This window comes from Suillus plorans (assembly GCF_016647745.1).
Source record: "Suillus plorans strain S12 chromosome Unknown HD556scaffold_9, whole genome shotgun sequence".
NCBI classification, from domain to species: Eukaryota; Fungi; Basidiomycota; class Agaricomycetes; order Boletales; family Suillaceae; genus Suillus; species Suillus plorans.
In genome coordinates, this window is record NW_024537393.1 from 5,652 (window position 1) to 22,814 (window position 17,163).

Consider the following 17,163-nt stretch of genomic DNA (forward strand, 5'->3'; position numbering starts at 1 on the left):
GGGATCCACCCGATCCGCATCTCGCCATATAATTCTCAGGCAAACGGTATAGTCGAAAGACGACACCGCGATGTCCGGGAGGCCATCATTAAAACCTGCGACGGAGACGATTCCCGCTGGTATCAGGTGGTTCATTCAGTGTTCTGGGCAGAGCGCGTTACCATTCACAAAGCGACGGGCTTATCGCCTTATTTCATGATGCACGGTGTAGAACCAATATTTCCCTTTGATCTCGCTGAAGCGACGTTCCTCGCGCCCTTACCAAGCCGAGGCGCGTTCACCACTACTGACCTTATAGCATGGCGCGCGCGTCAATTACAGAAGCGCATAGAAGATATTAACGCGATCAGAGACAGAGTAGTCGCGGCGCGCTTCAAGTCGATACGCGATTTTGAGAAGCGCTTCCGCGCGACTATCAAATCGCACGATTTCGAACCCGGCGCCTTAGTGTTGGTACGCAACTCGAGGGTCGAATACGAATTGAGCAAGAAGACGAAGCCGCGCTATTTGGGACCTATGATCGTAGTGCGCCGCACGAAGGGAGGCTCGTATATGCTGGCCGAGTTGGATGGCGCAATCTCAAAACTCCGGTTCGCCGCGTTCCGCGTCATTCCTTACTACCCACGTAGCGGGGAGCGCGTATCGGTAACCCAAATGACTGGAGTGGACGACGAGAGCATCGACGAACTAGAAGCGTACGAAACCGTAGAACCTGAAGAAGACGAGCCTGAGCGCGCGCAAGACGATTAGCGCGCGCAACCAATTCTCACCCGCACATCACCCAATCAATTCGCACATCCACACACTCCTCAAAAACATAAAACAAAAACACAAGATAATACGAAAAACACAAAAAAAAAATATTCCATGAAGTACATACTCTCAGTTTTACCCCGGGTTTCGTCCGGTGATATCTTTTTCTATCATTCGTCCATATAACGCGCATTGCCTGCACATAAACCCCACAGACTCTAGAATACATCAACGCACCACCGAAACGCTCATATTCCGCAAGTACATACTACTAACTACCATATTTGTATAGCGCGCGCATAATCACCCCCATAGACGTTCACTTTCTAACGCGCGCGCGGCGCCGCGCACCTTTTTTCCTTTTTTCTAATTTTCATTCAAACGCGCGCGTCATCGCCTCGGCGCGCGGCGCAACAAGGCAGGGATAGATGAAGGAAGGCGCGCGAAGAAGACAAGACGGGCGCGCACCCCGCAGAAAACCTAGTAAAGTCCATCGCAGTACCTTTATCTCGTCTCGCGCTCGAGCCTTACTTACATACTTATAATCTTAATTTCATAGCCCAGTGAATCAGACGAGGACATGGACATGGACATGGGACAACAAAATCAGGATCTATTGCAAAGGCGCATTGGCGCTTAGGAGAAAAACAGGTTGTATCTAGTTCAGAGAAGCATTGGCGCGCTCCTCCAGGTCAGACCACTCCTGGGACATGGCGAAAAGTTTGTTGGAAAGCGCCAAGAGATCCGCCTGCTGGGCGCGCGCATACTGACGAGTCTTCAAAGCGGACGCGCGCATGAGCGCATTTTCCTCCCTCAAGCGCGCCGTCTCAGCTTGCACCTCTCTCAACTCCTCCTCTGGTCCCTTGTACTTGCCTTTTCCCTTAGGCGCAGAGCCAGATGCCAACGGACCCTCGGCGCGCACAGGGATAACGCGCGAGGCGCGCACAACCTTATCCTCCACAGTGCGCTCATCAATAATCATCACATCTAAACCAGACCCGTCAGAACCATCTTCTTCAACGGCAATAGAGGAGGCAGTCTCCTTGGCAGACTCAGTAACCGTGGGGCGCTTGGGCATAGGCTTGCGCGGACGCGCCTTGGGTCCGTCTGTATTGTTGCGCTTAGCTAATCCCAAAGGCGTCAGTAGCGCGCCAACAGAATCCGACAAGACGCAACTTACAAAAGGAGCAAGCGCGCTTAGAAACGTCACAAGGAGGGCAGCGCCTGCCAGGCGTGCCTCCGCAAACCTGATTCTTGCTGGCGCAGTTGGTGCAGCGAGGCACCGAAGGAACAGACATACGTCCAACCTTGCGCTAATGCGGACGAACATTCAGCAGAGTAGCACACCCACACGACATAGAGAAACGCACCTGCATGGAAGCATCAGTACCAGACGCGTCGGTGGCGCGAGCCTCGGTACCCGGCGCTTCAGTGGCGCGAACAACGCGCTTGGGAGGCGCCACTGGAACAGTCTCTATCGCCTTTGCTTTCCATCCCTTCACCAGCACCTCAATCTCCTTGTAACCCTTGCGCCCCTGCTTCAGGAGCTCCGCGCTCTTATTGTCCATATCCAGCTCCACGCTCAACGCACCCGCGCGCTCGGAACAGCCGTTCATGGTTGCCTAGGAATGTTAGATCACAACAGGCAAGCCATGTAAGCGCACTCACCAGTACAGAGAGCCACTCGCGCATCCACATCTCTTGATCCTCGAGGAGCTCCGGCTTGAGGTCTGGCGTCACCATGACGCACGCCTCCAATGCGACCAGGGAAGCCGCCCAAGCGCTGACAAGGCGGTCGGTATCGGACTCCGCGCTAGCGTCAGCCATAGGCGCGTCCTCAGGGTGAATTGGCGCCACAGGCTCAGGTTCTGGAGAGGGAGTGGAGTTTAGCATGGCGGCAGTGAAAGGAGGCATGATGGTAATGATAAGAAGGAAGACAAGAGATCGCGAGAACACTTCCATCTCTTATCAACAACCCCATCGATTAGATCAGCGATGCTCGCGATCATCAAAGGAGCGGCCCTACTCTCGCGATCACATGACCCCTGTCTATCACCATTTCTCCAAGTCCAAAATCCCGCGCTATAGCTCTGAGTGGGGACACTCAGAATGTAAGTTCCCAGGAGATGTAGAGACTCGCGCCTCTCGATGCCGGATATGCGGCCTTCTTACCCATTTAATTCCCTATCTGTATCAGCTCACATCCTAAGGACCAGTCATTCGCGCTCTCGCGCGCGCGCCCTACGTATGCGCCTCACTCGCACATCGCACACGCACGCGCGCCCTTCGCGTGCGCGCTCCATAGGCCTTCGCGCTCCTACCGTCCGTCCCTCTGTCCTTTGTCCTTGCTGATTCACTGGTGCGTTATTTTTATCTCTCTCATTGAATTAACAAACCTTCGGTCCGACCTCCGTGCTTACATACAGAGAGCCTATTTAAACTTAGAATATATTTAGAAGTTGATATGGTTACTCGGTTCGGGAGCGCGCTCGGAAGCGCGCCGCATAGCGTAATCTCCCTTCTTAAATAGAGGGAGGATTCCTTCGGTTCTGGTACTTACTTTCCCCTTATCTTGATATACTGCAAAGTGTAGAGTTCTCCCTCCAATACTAGAAATCTGATTATACTCCTCCACTGTTGACACCTGTGCCCTTGCTACTCTCTTAAGGACTCCTCTCCTTCATCGTTCAAGCGCGCGCCCGCTTACGCGCGTACCCTCCGCATCTCTCGCTCACGCGCGCATCTCGCGCGCCTTCGCATCGCCTACGCGCGCCTTCGCGCGCGTTACTTTCCCGCGTCTACCAGCGCCCGTCTAGTTGACATAGTTTCCCTCCACCTTATTCGCGAGGAACTTCTCTCAGTAGCTGTCCTTTGGGTCGAGTTGTATTCTCGTATCCAGGTCTTGCTGTAGAGCCCCCTTTCTTTTAGTGTTTTCACCCACAGTCAAGATTCCTCACCTTCACCGGTTTCATGTATGAGCCCGTTGTCTGCAAGGTCTTCTGTTTCTTCATTATAAAAATGCTATGCAGGACTAGACACAAGTACGAACCGATACTGGCTAGATGTTCGATGATTTGCTTCATTTGCTCCAGGGTCCAGAATATCGAACCGGCCGTGGATTGACTCAATGTAATTGCTTCTGTGCCTGCTAAGCGATTCTTGCCATCCCCGTGATATAAAGCTTACCTCCAATATAGCAAATAACTTCTCTCCGTACGCTTCTCACAACCAAAACATCCATCGACGACTGCTGCGGAAAGAATTCAAAGTGTTTCCTGCCGACAGTGAGAAGTCTTTTGATCAATCAGGTTGGCACATCCGACCACTTACCAATACTGAGCCTCGAGTTCGAGTCCTACATGATTGCAATCGGTCTCAAAGAAAAATTCAAAGATAAGGTACTGACTCTTATGTTCCCATTGGCTTGGCTGGACACAGTCGCGGAAAAGAAGGTGACCATTTAGTTCCTCTATCCAGGCAATGATACGCTGGTCCAGAACCACGTAGTAATATTGGAACTTTTCTTCTCCTCTGAACATTGTTGGATGAACGACCAGTATCCACGCATCTTCTTGCATCACAGCTCGTAATGCATCGACAAAGTCATCGATCTTCTGGGGATCCTGGTACCGCCTTAGGTTTACCGAAGTATACGTTCTCTAAATTTTTATCGAGTTTATCACTTATACGATTAGCTAGGCAGCACTCACCTTGTCCTTATGATAGTAGTATGTACCACCTAATGGGTGGACAAATTCCTCCCAATTCCCATATTTTAAGGGCCTGTTGATGGCGTTGAAGTGAATCCATTATGAAGAAAAGAAACTAACCTAGGGACATCAGTTTTCTTCCTACCAATGAAAGTATCTTCAGGTATATCATCACTAATTGTACGCAGAAAAAGTCAATCGAATGCAATCCTACTCGCAGACGGGTACTCACAGCATCATCACTTCAGCGTACCGCGGGAGTTGCGTTGGCCAAATACCAACTGCATGATTGAGAATCTGTTGCTGAGAACTGTAAGTTGTCTAAACCATGTTAGACTCTTGATCATGAGCACGTCCAAGAGGCACAGTTGAGCTTACCATGTTCAAGCCAGGAACCTGTGACTGAAGGTTGTTCGTGCCGTAGTAGTACAGAGAGTACAAAGACAATCGAACCAAACTTCCTTTTTGGGAATTTTATGACGTAGTCATCAGCGCGCTCAACTCAACAAGTAGACCAGAAAGCAACCACAATGACAAGTTCCATAGATATCATAAGTAAATTATCGATATATATAGCCCACAAATATATTTATGCTGCGAGCTAGAGGTCTATATCAGAGACTACTGCCCCCACAGCAGTAGACGAACCCTAAGTATCAAAAGAAAGTGTTAGGACGGCACCTTATGCCAGCAGAAACTTTTCGCCCTACCCACTGGTGCAGTATATGTAGGTTGGCAGAATTATCCACGTTCTTGCGGCCCAACTCGAAAGCCTATGCGAAACGGCATTGTAGATATCGAGATGGTCCATCACCGGATCTGCATACTAAATGAGACGAAACAAGGAAGAGAAAGACATCAGTTGAATTTTAGAACCCGGCCACCTGTAATGAACGCACGGAACCCAGACTTGCGGTGTACACTACTACTTCGTACAGCTCACCCATCTGTCGAAGAAACTCGTCTACTCCTGGTCGCTTCTGTACATACATGTTGTGCCATTGATGCTCAATTTGGACAGGAACGACAAAGTCTGGATCTGGTATGGGCTGACAGCGAGGTACATCAAAAGCAGGTATAAAATCGGAGTGAAAGATATACCATGATGTTAATATGGACGAGGGTCTCGTCCAGGTCAAGCACTAAACACTTCTTGCCAACATGTTTAGGCGCGATGGGTGGGAGAAGTGGCCATGGCTTTCCGTCCTGTAAATTCCAAGTCAGAAATATATCCATTGGACTACGGATCCACTCACAGAGCCCATGGGAATGCCTGCACCCCCATTCCTGATCAGCATTTCATCTTCCTCGCTTAACTCATCAAACGAAACATCATCCGACTCGTTACCATGTTCGGACGGGCGACTTGCAGAGGTCTTTAATACTTGACCAGGAACAGAAGAACCTGGCAGTTGTACGGCCCTACTGGTAGCGCCCGCAGTCTCTAGCAAGTCCTTAAGAGGTACAGCAGGTTGACCTGAGGATGCGACCGGAACTACCGATGCGACCGGTGCTTTTTCAGAAAATTGCTTCACAGCATTGTCCGCGGTCTTGTGAGCCAGTAAAGTAGGACCCGACCCAACGCTTGCCACACCATCGACGTCGATGTCATGAGCTCGGGAATCGACTCCGACGCAGCAGAAGAGCTTGCGAAAGAACGTGGCCAAGAAGCTCTCTTTGGGTTTCTTGACACGTTTGATCTCAGAAGACTCTACAAATGAAGCGTGATCTTTAGATTGAGAGCGACACCGGAGACTGCTGCGCCTGTAATAACTTTGCGAAAGGAGTGTGGATGTGCCTGCGGATTCTTCGCGCTTTTCAAGTGCCGGAGATGCAGTAGATGATGAAGAAGTATATGCAGCACTGCCTACATTCTCTTTGGAAGAAATAGAGGGACGAACGCGTGGTGGGACCTACCGGTCAATGGCATGTGGCGTCCTTGATAATGAATCCTTCGAAGGCGCGGACGCAGCAGCTTTTTTGTAAGCTGTAGATTGAGTATCTGATGGCATGATGATTACAGTCCTGGTATCTATCAGGAGAGCGTCGTCGAACGAGAGGTCCTCAACAAATGACAAGCAGGATGAGTACGAGCAGTAAGCTTGAAGGGAGGTATTGAACTACTGCGATTGTGAACAGTTAATATAAAAAGGGGAGAGTTGATGCAGGGACCTACTAGTACTAAGACGACTTGAAGGCCGTGGTCCAACCGCAACCTGCCTACAGCGTTGCCTCCCGTTAAGCAGCACTTGCGGCCGTCAACCTAAGCGTCAATTATTTGCGGCCGCGTGGAAACAACAAGGCAGCGCCAAAAAACGTTACATATTGCGTTCTGTCAGCCGTAATGTGAATCCGAACCAGGTACGGCATCTTGGATCCAGACATCAGCTTGGCTTGAATGGTGATGTCTGTGGGAGAAAGATGACTGAGTTCAAGCGCTTGCGTCTTGACCCACCCAGGAGGTCTGAGATCTTTGAGAAGGAAGTCGTCCCTCGGCAACTGGTTGGGCAGCTCAACGCTATTGTTACTTTCACGCCGAGGTACTCGTTGATCTCCTCGACCTGCTTGGTGATACACTGTACAGGAAGGCCGCAACCTGAGTGCGAAGATCTGCTGCAGTGATGAATGCCCGCAGGATGTTCTTCGGCAATACATGGGTGTATGAAGCAGTGTCGTCCTTGATATCATCATTGGAGACATAGATATGTTGGAGATGGAGAGGAAGATGCGTAGCAGAGATGGCACGGACACGCCAATCAGATTTGCTGCTAAACACCTGAAGTTGGTTGTCGTGACGGTCTGAATCGTTTCACCGTGAACGTTGGTGGTCTGAGTTTGCACAGCGGTAACACCCTGCGCCTCATTACTCTTTTCAAGCTCAGCCATCTGCTGGCGCTGTATGGAGGGAGCGGCAATCTCTTGACCAAGAATGATGTCACGAATTTCACTCGCAGTCAAGGACGCGATGTTGACGCTGTTCCGCTTGCCGAAATCCTTGGACTCGATGAGTCAAAGTTCAAAAAGTGTGCGATATTACTTACTGCCAGTATAAGATCCTTCATTGCGACCTCAACCTTGATCCATTCATCATCTGTAAGAGTGGGCCAGACGAAGTGAGGCTCTGTAATGGTCGACTTGTCCGGGTGCAAAATAATCTTCGCCTTCTCGTTGTTGACGTGCAAGCCACAAAGGAGGAGGATAAGACGAGAGAAGGCAGTGTAGCTGGACACCAACTTGAGCCAGTCGTCGTACAAGCTGAACAGTACCATTTGAGGTTGTGTAGCACGCTGTGAGAAACAGCATCAGCAATGAAGATGTAAATACGCGTGGACCCACTTACTAGGAACCGAACTTCTCCATCTTCATGCAAGCCTGGAAGGGCAGTTGTAACTCACTTCCCTTGATAACGATGTTCGGGAAATCAAGTAAATGAACCTCGAGAGGGTCCAACATGCCCTTGTGAGTGACGATGACCTGCTTCGGCTGTTCTTCAACAGGCAGTGAACGAACCAATGCAGCCACTTCTTCGGCAGTCTTCCACTTTGCGAGTTGACCGAGACAGCTTTTGGCCAGCCCAGACACTGGTGTGGATGATCTTCAGGAACAACTGTCCAGAACGTGGGTTGAAGATAAAGATGGCGCCGTTAATCGGTTTAGTCGTCAAGTTACCTTCGAACGTCTTGTGGATAGTGACACGATACACATTAGTGTCCGTCGACGAACCAAATGATCTGGTTCGAAAATAATTCGAATAGTTCTGGCTGTTGAGATAAGGCTCCGTGGGCTCAGAAGAGTACAACTGGAGACCCTTGCGAATACTGCTCGCGCAAGACGTGGCATGCCGGATTGGCCTTCATGATCTTGGCCATGGCTTGCTGAATCAGAGGCTTCATACCGGGGAACCAGTTGCCGTACGCAGACCACAGGTTATAGGCTAGATCCATGCTGATCATAACACCAGTTGGTGAGGGGTAGATACTCATGGAGTCGGACACGTAGTCCAAGAACTTGGCATGAGTACACCGCTCGATATCATGGGTGTCGAAGTCACCCCACCGAAGCTGAAGCGTCAATCCAATACTTGTTGCTGGTCGTGCCATCCAAAACGTCCTTGTTCTAAAAAACCGGAGAGATCAGATCAAAGTCCAATGGTGTATTGAAAGTGACCAACATCTGTGACCAATGAAGGCCGAGAGATATTCCATTTGTAGGCTGAGAACATCAAGATATCGGCGCAAGATGAATTCATCTTGTAACTCTTACGAGGGTGAATAGTCTCCTTCTGTACTGTCTCGATCTGGAGAGGCTCTAGCTCCTGATCAAAGACCTGACACAAGTCCATGACTACACTTTCGTGAATCTTCTGCCACAAGTGCGCACGGAAGATCTGAATCAGCGAGATCTTGAGGGTGGGAATCTTGCCGTGCATGAAAATACCCAGTCAGATCAAGCTGGACCTGGAAACCGACATAGACGTTGGCGTGGTTGATGGTCGGACTCCACCAAAGCGTGAATCGACGGTTAGGGATCTGGTTAAGACCTGACCTCTGGGCGTTGGTAAGTTTCTTGTATCGCATAGACTCTTCGAATCCAGACGCTTTCTCCCAGAAGAGACCCTCCCAGGTAGGGAAATAAGTTCCTTTGAAGAGCGTGTGCTCCAAGATACCCTCAACACCGCCCACGCCAACCTCGGTCATATGCCAATGTATGGCGATCCTTTTGGAAGAGGGTGTTGATATGAGGAATACCGCGGTCCCAGCTATCTTCAAGATCTTCAAGGGTGAGGCGCCGATTCTGGGCATTGGCCTCCTTCCGCTTCATGGAGTATTCGGACCAAACACGAGCCGAATCCAAGAATTCTGCCTCCCATGGCTGAAGATATCTGTACAAGTTCAGAATCAACTGGTCCTCCTCGTGGGTCATACCAGCACGGAAATGCGTCACTGATCAAACGAATTGTAAGCCAGAAGATGATTATCAAAGAAGAGAGTGAACGAACCTCCAACTGTCAGTTTGCTTGGACCATCGCAAGTCACTCTGCGGGATAAGAACGTGACCCATCGAAAGCATTCCAAGACCACCAAGCTCCTTCGGTGTGTAGAAGACAACAGGAGGGAAACGGGATGGCATCTTACTGTTTAAGCCGATCTTGACACGAGTTTGAATCTTGTTCTCTGCCTTGACAAGAGAGCCCAAAAGCTCGTTTGTGTGGATGACAGCCTCACGGTAGTAGGTCATCAAACCGATCAACGCAGTGTTCCACTTGTTGACGATCTTCGAGAAAGTGGTGGAACCGGAGCTCATAAGGACCTGACGAATACGGTTATTGAATTGCTGGACACCGTCATCAGAGACACGGAGGAACGCCTGCGCAGTTCTCTCTTTGGTCTGCTCGTTGGTGAGATTCCACACAGCGTCCTTCGACGAGAACTGCTCGCCACCCATCGTCCTAATCTTGGGCAAGATACGGACCTCGAACCCGCACATCGAGAACAACAACTGTGGGTTGTCCTTCGAGTAAACGCTGACAAAGGTGGCCTCCCACTCGATGGTGGTGAGTGAGCGCGGCAGGCTGTTCTTAACGTTCCAGAAAACTGCTCTTCCAAGGTTAATGTCATGTTTGATGAGACGCATACGACAATCTCGAGGCCAGCAGCGTTTGTTGTTATACCCGATGACGTTGTTGTTGGTCGGGTCAGGGTTGGCGCTAAGATAGCGTTGGATCAAGTCCCTTGCCTCATCCGCGCTGAAGCGGAAGAGAATGTGTAAGCGATCAACATAACGGGAGTATAAGTGGATGGGGTGACGAGTCTCGGTTGCCGAGTCGCGATACTGCAAAAGGTTGTTAGGCATCTGTGGAGGACCCGCCATCTCGCTAGCTCGCTGCAAGCCAAGAATGAGGAGATCAAGGACGAGACCGTAGTACTGGAAGACGAAGGCAGAGAACTGAAGACCACGGATGAGACCGAATGCATTCGTATGTGCCATGTCCTTGTAGGTCAGCACGGTGTTGTTCTTCGCGGTGATGTAGTCTGCCAAGTTGTGATCAAGAATGAGATGGAGGAGATGGTTCAGCAGGGTCAGGTCGATCTTCTCATACACCTTGGAGAAGACGGTCTCCATCATCACGTTGCACTCGCCCTCGCTCGTCTCCCAGATATCTGTCAAGTTGTTGATGCCTTGGCACCACTTGTACACAAGCAACGGCGGTGGCTCCGTGTCGGCAGGTTTGATCCAGGCAGGGAACAACCCTCTTTTATCTGCCTCGAAGAAGAGGAATTGATCGAGATACTGTAAAGTATCAACGTCAGCATGGCATATAACGGAGTAAATGCTGAAACCTACGGCGTCGGTGATCTTCTCAACGGGCTCAATGTCGTAGCACGGAATGAGTTTGTCGTACGTGTCAAAGAACTCAATACCAGCCTCCTTGAACGCACGCTGGGTAAGAAGCAATCGCTTGATGCGCAACAGACATTTGTGTGGATTGTCATACGCCTGTTCAATGAGGGCAAGCTCCTCACGCTGCGACTGATTAAGACGACCCTTGACTGAGTAAGCCTCCTTCAGTTTTTCAAGTGCAAGTACAAGCAATTTCGTATCGTGCTTGTACGACAGAGGGCTAGAGCAAACGGTAAGTTTAAAATGTGCAAACCATGCCTCGCTTGCTTACGGGAATGGTATAGAACCAAATTTGCGGCTCTCAAGCCCGTGAACAGTTGCTGTGTAAATTGCAATGGCCTCTTTCGCACTGATGTACGGTCCATCCTTCAAGTACCCCATGCTGCCTCTCCCGCTCTGCTTTCAAGTACAGATGAGTCAATCGACCTAAGCACCACTAATCAGCTTTGCTCTTGACGTACCGTAAAATAAAGTTCTTGATCGCAGTGGGCATTCCAGGGACTTTCATGGGATGTTCGCTTTCCAGCAACGTCACGCCTCTGAGAGATGCTTCAGCGGGCCTTGCGAGGCCTCATTATATCTGGACGAACGGTTTTACTTTGAAGGTTACTTTTAAAATGGTCGAAGTGCGGATATTGTTACCTTTTTTGGAAGTGTCAATATTTCAATCGGTTCAAGCTTGAAATATATTTCAAAACATCAATACACATGGGTTATCGCTTCAGATCTTTTGTGATTCAGAATCAACGTGCAAAAATGTAAGTACTACTAGTAGGACGTTTCAGTTCAATATGACCAGCAAGATTTTAGGAAGATTTGAGTAAGACGATACAACAGGAGGTCAATATCAGGCTATGTAGTACCTGCACTGTATGCTATGCGCTATTATAGTATACAGTATTCGTGATTGGTGAAATGGGAGATCATGATACATTCCTGCAGCGGTGAGATGGGTATAGTAGATCATGGAGTGATGGTCATAGTTGCAGTCCGAGCCTGTACTTCATCTCTGGAACTCTAAAACATCTTAGAGGAACTTGAGACTATAGATAGTTACGAAGTAAATCAAAGAACTCACCCTCTGCACGGCCGATCTTATGTGCTGCAGTACGCGAGCGCAGCCGCCGGTGAAACGGCGCATCAATTGCCTCATATGATCCCACAGCGGGGTTCGCGGAGTGGCGGTCTCGGGTATCAGAGTCAGGTACGCAGTGACGCGGTACACAAATGCATACCAAGTCTGCCAAAAACTCCAATTGTGACTGTTAAATGTGAGACTTTGCCGTCAAAATTACACGAGAGATGCTTACGATTCCGTCATTTCTTGCGTTCTCTGGGCTGTATACAACGCGGGACATGTTCTAACGAAGGCGTTGATTGATTCGATCGGAGGAGATTTGGCTTGATGGGCTTACCGTGAATATGCCTTATTGGGCGTTTGACAACAATTTTTGATCGATCTAATCAGCGAGTATGTCGCACACCAAAAACAATGACAAACAACTTTGTGGGCGCTAATTTGCGAATGTGAACTTGAGGCGGTCGAGCTTTCGTACGACACCAGAGATTGTTTTACTAATGAGTAAAAGGGTAATTCATTTCTGAGATACACGTGTACAAAAATATTCAGAAGGCACACCGTTCAGATCATGATGAGTACAATATTCAAGTTGATCAAAGTGAGATAGTCGACGGTGTGAAGTAGGAAATGTGTATCTGCGCCATGCCAGTAACCGGAAAGGCGAATTCTGCGTTGGGGACTTCGAAATCTACGACGGACTTGACTTCTATGGGCCTGACGTCTTCAAGGGTCTTCCTCCGGCCGTCTGACATTACTTTGGGAATTCCATGCTTAGGCTCCAAAACTAAGACGTTTTCCTCCCTAAACGGATGAGACGGATGAGTAAGATTACAATGTTAAAGGAGACTGACTTGAGAAAAAGAAGCTCATGGGCTTCCTTGAAGAAGACACTGAAGTCGCCTGGATGTTTGTACATGTTATCGAGGGCAGTCATGATGATAGGAAACAGCGCAGGAGCCTTCAAGTGAGAGTTGCTTTGTGGGGGATGAGTTAACCCTTGAAACATCTGATACATAAGCACAAATTTGGTCATCGACGTCCGACGAGCAAATAAGTAAAAGCTCACGAGGGTGCTGAGTACACCGACAACACCTTTTTGTAGATAACCTGTCCAAGATTGTACAGCGTCAGGGTATAGATCTGCCAATCTAACCTTTCCTTCAGCTAATTCGGCGATAGGTCGGAGTAACGAAGCCCAGAGCACTTCCCGGAAGGCCTGCGTGACAATAAGCTCCGTGAGGGCTCGTTGTATCTGATAGACAAAGTCTCAAGTTTCTATTTGATACGAATTTGCAGGCTCTTACCAGGTTTAGGTCCCCTGAGTCGAACAAACTAATCAAGTCGAGGATCTTCTGTTTCCGGTGGGTTTCGTGGGTCACGAATCCATCCGTAACATTCATGCTACCTCTGGCGACCTTACGTAGCTCAGAAGTAAATTCTATGTATAAGTCCAGGAACTGTGGAAAACGTTTAATGGTGACTGAAGGTAAACCGACAAACGAACGTACTCTATTGCGCAAATATGACCAATCCACGAGGGTCTCCCTCCCAGCTTTGTCCGTGACCCTCACTAATCACAATGTTAGTTAGTGGTGTTGAGAATTGGAGGCGGACACTTACATTTCTCATTACACAATGATTCGTATGTTTGACCGGTGAAAAACAGAGCTTTCAAAAAACTGGTTGTAATCAACTGCCTCGACACCGGCTCGGGCATATTAAAGGGGTTGGCAGGTATGCCGACCAATAAACACCCTACATAAAGGTATCTTGCCAACTTATATGGGTGTGCCCAAGGTGAGTCTATCATCAAACTTTTGAGCATTGTCCTCTGGCCATTGCTCAGTGGATCCTCTCGTGAGTTTTGTCTCCAATGGAGGTCTTTGTGAGGAAGTTGTGTCCCATCGAAAGGATGATTAGCAGGGAGGATCACAGCATTCGAGAGGCCGTCACCCTCCTCCTCCAAAGCAGGTGTGAGTACGCCAGAAAAAGTCGACGCTGTGGTTACGTCAAACACGGAGGGATCATAATCAAAATCTAAGGGCAGGTGGAGGGACGTGTCATGGAACGATGGTCCAGGGAGCGACTGCCGAGTAACTTGATCAAAGTGCTGCCAAGATAACTCCTCCGAAAGCTTGACAGGAGGAGGGAATCCATATGGGAACATTGCCGGGGAGAACTGGAAGTCGTGTAACTCGTGAAGCTATGTATGACGCGCACTGAGTCCGACGATGTGGGGGGATTCGAAGGGAAACTCACCATCCACATGGGCACAAGTTTCATTTGTGTGCTGGCCCCACAATAAGGTGTCCTAGTATTCTCGAGAATTGAGGCGCCACCATGCTAATGTGTTCGTCTAATGAGAAGTGAACTCGACTGCATAAAAGATCTCTTACCTCAATAACCTCATAGATTGCGTATCTACTAATGTCATCTATGATGCCCAACAATCCCACTTGTCGTAGGAGCTCGTCAGCAAGACCACGACATTCTTCAGGCCACTGTGAACAAGTACAATTATATGAAAAATTTGACTTGGAGAATTACAGACAGACTCACATAGAGTGGCGAAAGATGATAAGCATGAGTGACATAGCCAAGGAAAGAGAATTGACCTGAAAGGCCTTGAAAGGGCTGAAAACACGGGTCAATTAGAGTGACGACTGATGGCTGATAGTGAACCTCATCAATCTGCAGTAAGAAATCATGAGTGATGCGAATAAAGTCAGCCACTGATGCACTCACCTGAAGCGGAACAAGTCGCATAACTTCGTTCCTTGCTTGAACAAAAACATAGTTTTGAGCGTTGTTAACATGGACAGTTGGTAGCGCAGTTGACAGTTGCATCATCCCGGTAAGTTTGGAGTGATGAAGAATCAGACAACACTAAAAAGACCTTAAAAATTGTTCAAACATGCGCTTGTCTGCCCACATTACATTCGACCGCTAGGCAATGATGCCGTAACATATCAGCCATCAACATGCGTGCCAGGGGTTTAGTCATGGGTAGGCCAAAGCCAGTGATGGCCAGTCACGGCAAACCATGTATTGGAAATATGCCGGGAAGAAGCCAGGGGGCTTGCTAGGCGGCACAGCAGTGCCAGGCAGAAGCGAACATGAGTAGCCCAGCCCAGCCAGGAATCGGCACATGTGATGAAAAAGCGGGGGCGAATAAGGGCGATGCAGTAGCGAACAATTGATTATATTTATTAATTTTCATAATCGAATGTGTGACCGGCCAGAAACATCTCGTCTAGTGCCTGCATGAGTGATTCAGTGCTGGCATTGACTGCCTGATCGAAAAGCCATGCTCCTCCGCGCCCACGTAATCTTCATCGTCGTCTTCGTCTTCGTCCTGTTCATCGTCACCGGGAATTTGGCAGTGTGTGCGCTCCATGAGGCCTCCACTTTCTGAAGGTTCATGTTCTGTCCGTACTGTCGTCTCCACGACTCCTGCTTCATGAGAATAAACATGACCTACCCCAAGGCCATAATGAAAGCGCATGAGTGTATCGCGATCAACGAAGCTAGTGTAGTCCTATTATTAATGCTCATCCGCATCAAGTTATTTCAGGTCGCTCACCTATTAACATAGTATTCATGCCAATCGTGCTTGTCACCCGCAAGAGGAGAAATCCCGGATTCACCTGGATTGCGCTGGCCTTGAGAAAAGGCCGGGATGATATGACATGCCCTAAGAACCATCCCTGGGTCAACAAAACCGAACGCGTTCTGGTGTGCCAGCGGCCGGAAGCGAACTCGGCCCAAAGTATGTGAGTCCCACGCGTGAATTTGCACTGATTCATACCATCGAACAAGAAGAAATTCGAATCGGTGACTTTCGTACACATTGGCGACGCGCACGATGTTGACGTGGTGGATCCCAATGACTTTGGCATAGAGGTAGTGCCCATCATCACTGCGATTTGCGAGTAGCATAATGTTGCAATGCTGAGTCCTTGGGTTTACGACGTCTTGAGCTCTTCGAACGTCATAGGTGGTATAGTTGAATCGCGCGAGGTTGTGGTGATATATCCGATTCCGCTTGAAGAGGATGGTATTGTGCTGGTCGGTAAGAGCTGATCTCTCTAGAGGCGATTGGGTAGTTTCCGGCTCGAAATCCTAAGCGATGCTTCAAGATAAAGATCAACGCGTTACAGAAACTGCTTACCCTCATAGCAGGATCTCCTTTGTGGTCGCGAAGGTACTGACCAAAATCATCATACATTTTCTTGCTTTGGCCTATATGATGTTGGAGTTGGGGATCGTTGGCCATTTCAGGTACCCCTGCGTGAGAGGCTGGCTGTTGTCGTCGTTTGATGCGGCGCAAGCGCGTCTCGCGGCGTTCAATTTGAGTCAGTTGACGAACAAAGGTCCTTCGATCGGTGCGATGGTACCTGCCTTTCGGGGTACGATGCTCTAACTCCCCCTGAGAAGGTGAGTTAACATATACATAGGCAGCAGAATACAACTCACTGGTTCGGTACTGTACGAATCGGTTGTACCAAAATGATGGATGGAGGACACATAATCTCCAAGTACATGAAATTTGTAAGTCTGAATATTGAAAGACTTCTTTCGCCTTGGTTGCTTGGGTGCGGGTAAATACTGAAGCTGCTCTATCGCTTTGCCTTTGCCTTTGCCTTTTCCATTATCTTCATTAGCTCGTCCAAGGTCATTTCCATTGCGTTTAGCAGCATCCTTGGCCTGGCGACGAGATCGCGCACCGACTTCGCGATCGAGCTCCTGGGTCTGGTATGAAGCGCATACCTTTTCCTTGAAGTGACGAAACTGTTCGCCAAGATGAGTCGTTTGTTGGTCGAGAATCTTTAGAGTGATGTCAGAATGCATACGGAGCTTCGCAAGCCCGTGCCAGTGTGACATGGTGAAAAGGAGATTCATAAGAACTTTGTTGTGAGGGACGGGTAAAAGACCGTCGAAGACAGGGATAGAACACTGACAAAATTAGTTCACGGCTATGTATGAGAATCTTGCGAGTACATACTTGTAGAAGATCTTCGAAATTTCGCGCAGCCATGTTCGACATCTCGGAAACATTCGAAGAGAACCATCTAATCGTGGCCGGTCCAAACGAAGGGACCTTCCTATACCTGTCAAAGGTAAGTTTAGCCTGCAAAGCCGTTGTAAATGAATATCTGGCAGACCTCTCGTCGAGTTTATTGATCAGGTCCTTATCCAAGGCAGTAAGAATTCTTA

General features: G+C 49.0%; 2 protein-coding genes across 2 annotated transcripts; both read right to left on the minus strand.

The window, feature by feature from the left end:
- Positions 1-5,232: 5,232 nt before the first annotated feature.
- Positions 5,233-5,782, minus strand: HD556DRAFT_1216174 (HAD-like domain-containing protein; the record flags this gene model as incomplete). Its single annotated transcript, XM_041296689.1, has 4 exons — positions 5,233-5,289; positions 5,363-5,512; positions 5,565-5,669; positions 5,720-5,782. Coding segments are annotated over 4 exons (375 nt in total), but the record flags the coding sequence as incomplete, so codon positions are not given.
- Positions 5,783-6,737: 955 nt separating this feature from the next.
- HD556DRAFT_1505362 (PRP8 pre-mRNA processing factor 8-like protein) lies at positions 6,738-11,373 on the minus strand (the record flags this gene model as incomplete). The annotated part of the gene is made up of 16 exons (XM_041309022.1): positions 6,738-6,795; positions 6,829-6,990; positions 7,025-7,239; positions 7,260-7,457; positions 7,505-7,718; positions 7,804-8,003; positions 8,044-8,271; positions 8,297-8,550; positions 8,631-8,880; positions 8,921-9,102; positions 9,152-9,406; positions 9,470-10,754; positions 10,809-11,085; positions 11,137-11,247; positions 11,276-11,301; positions 11,323-11,373. 16 exons carry the CDS (start codon positions 11,371-11,373, stop codon positions 6,738-6,740), a joined length of 3,966 nt encoding a protein of 1,321 aa, XP_041164171.1.
- Between the last annotated feature and the right edge of the window lie 5,790 nt (positions 11,374-17,163).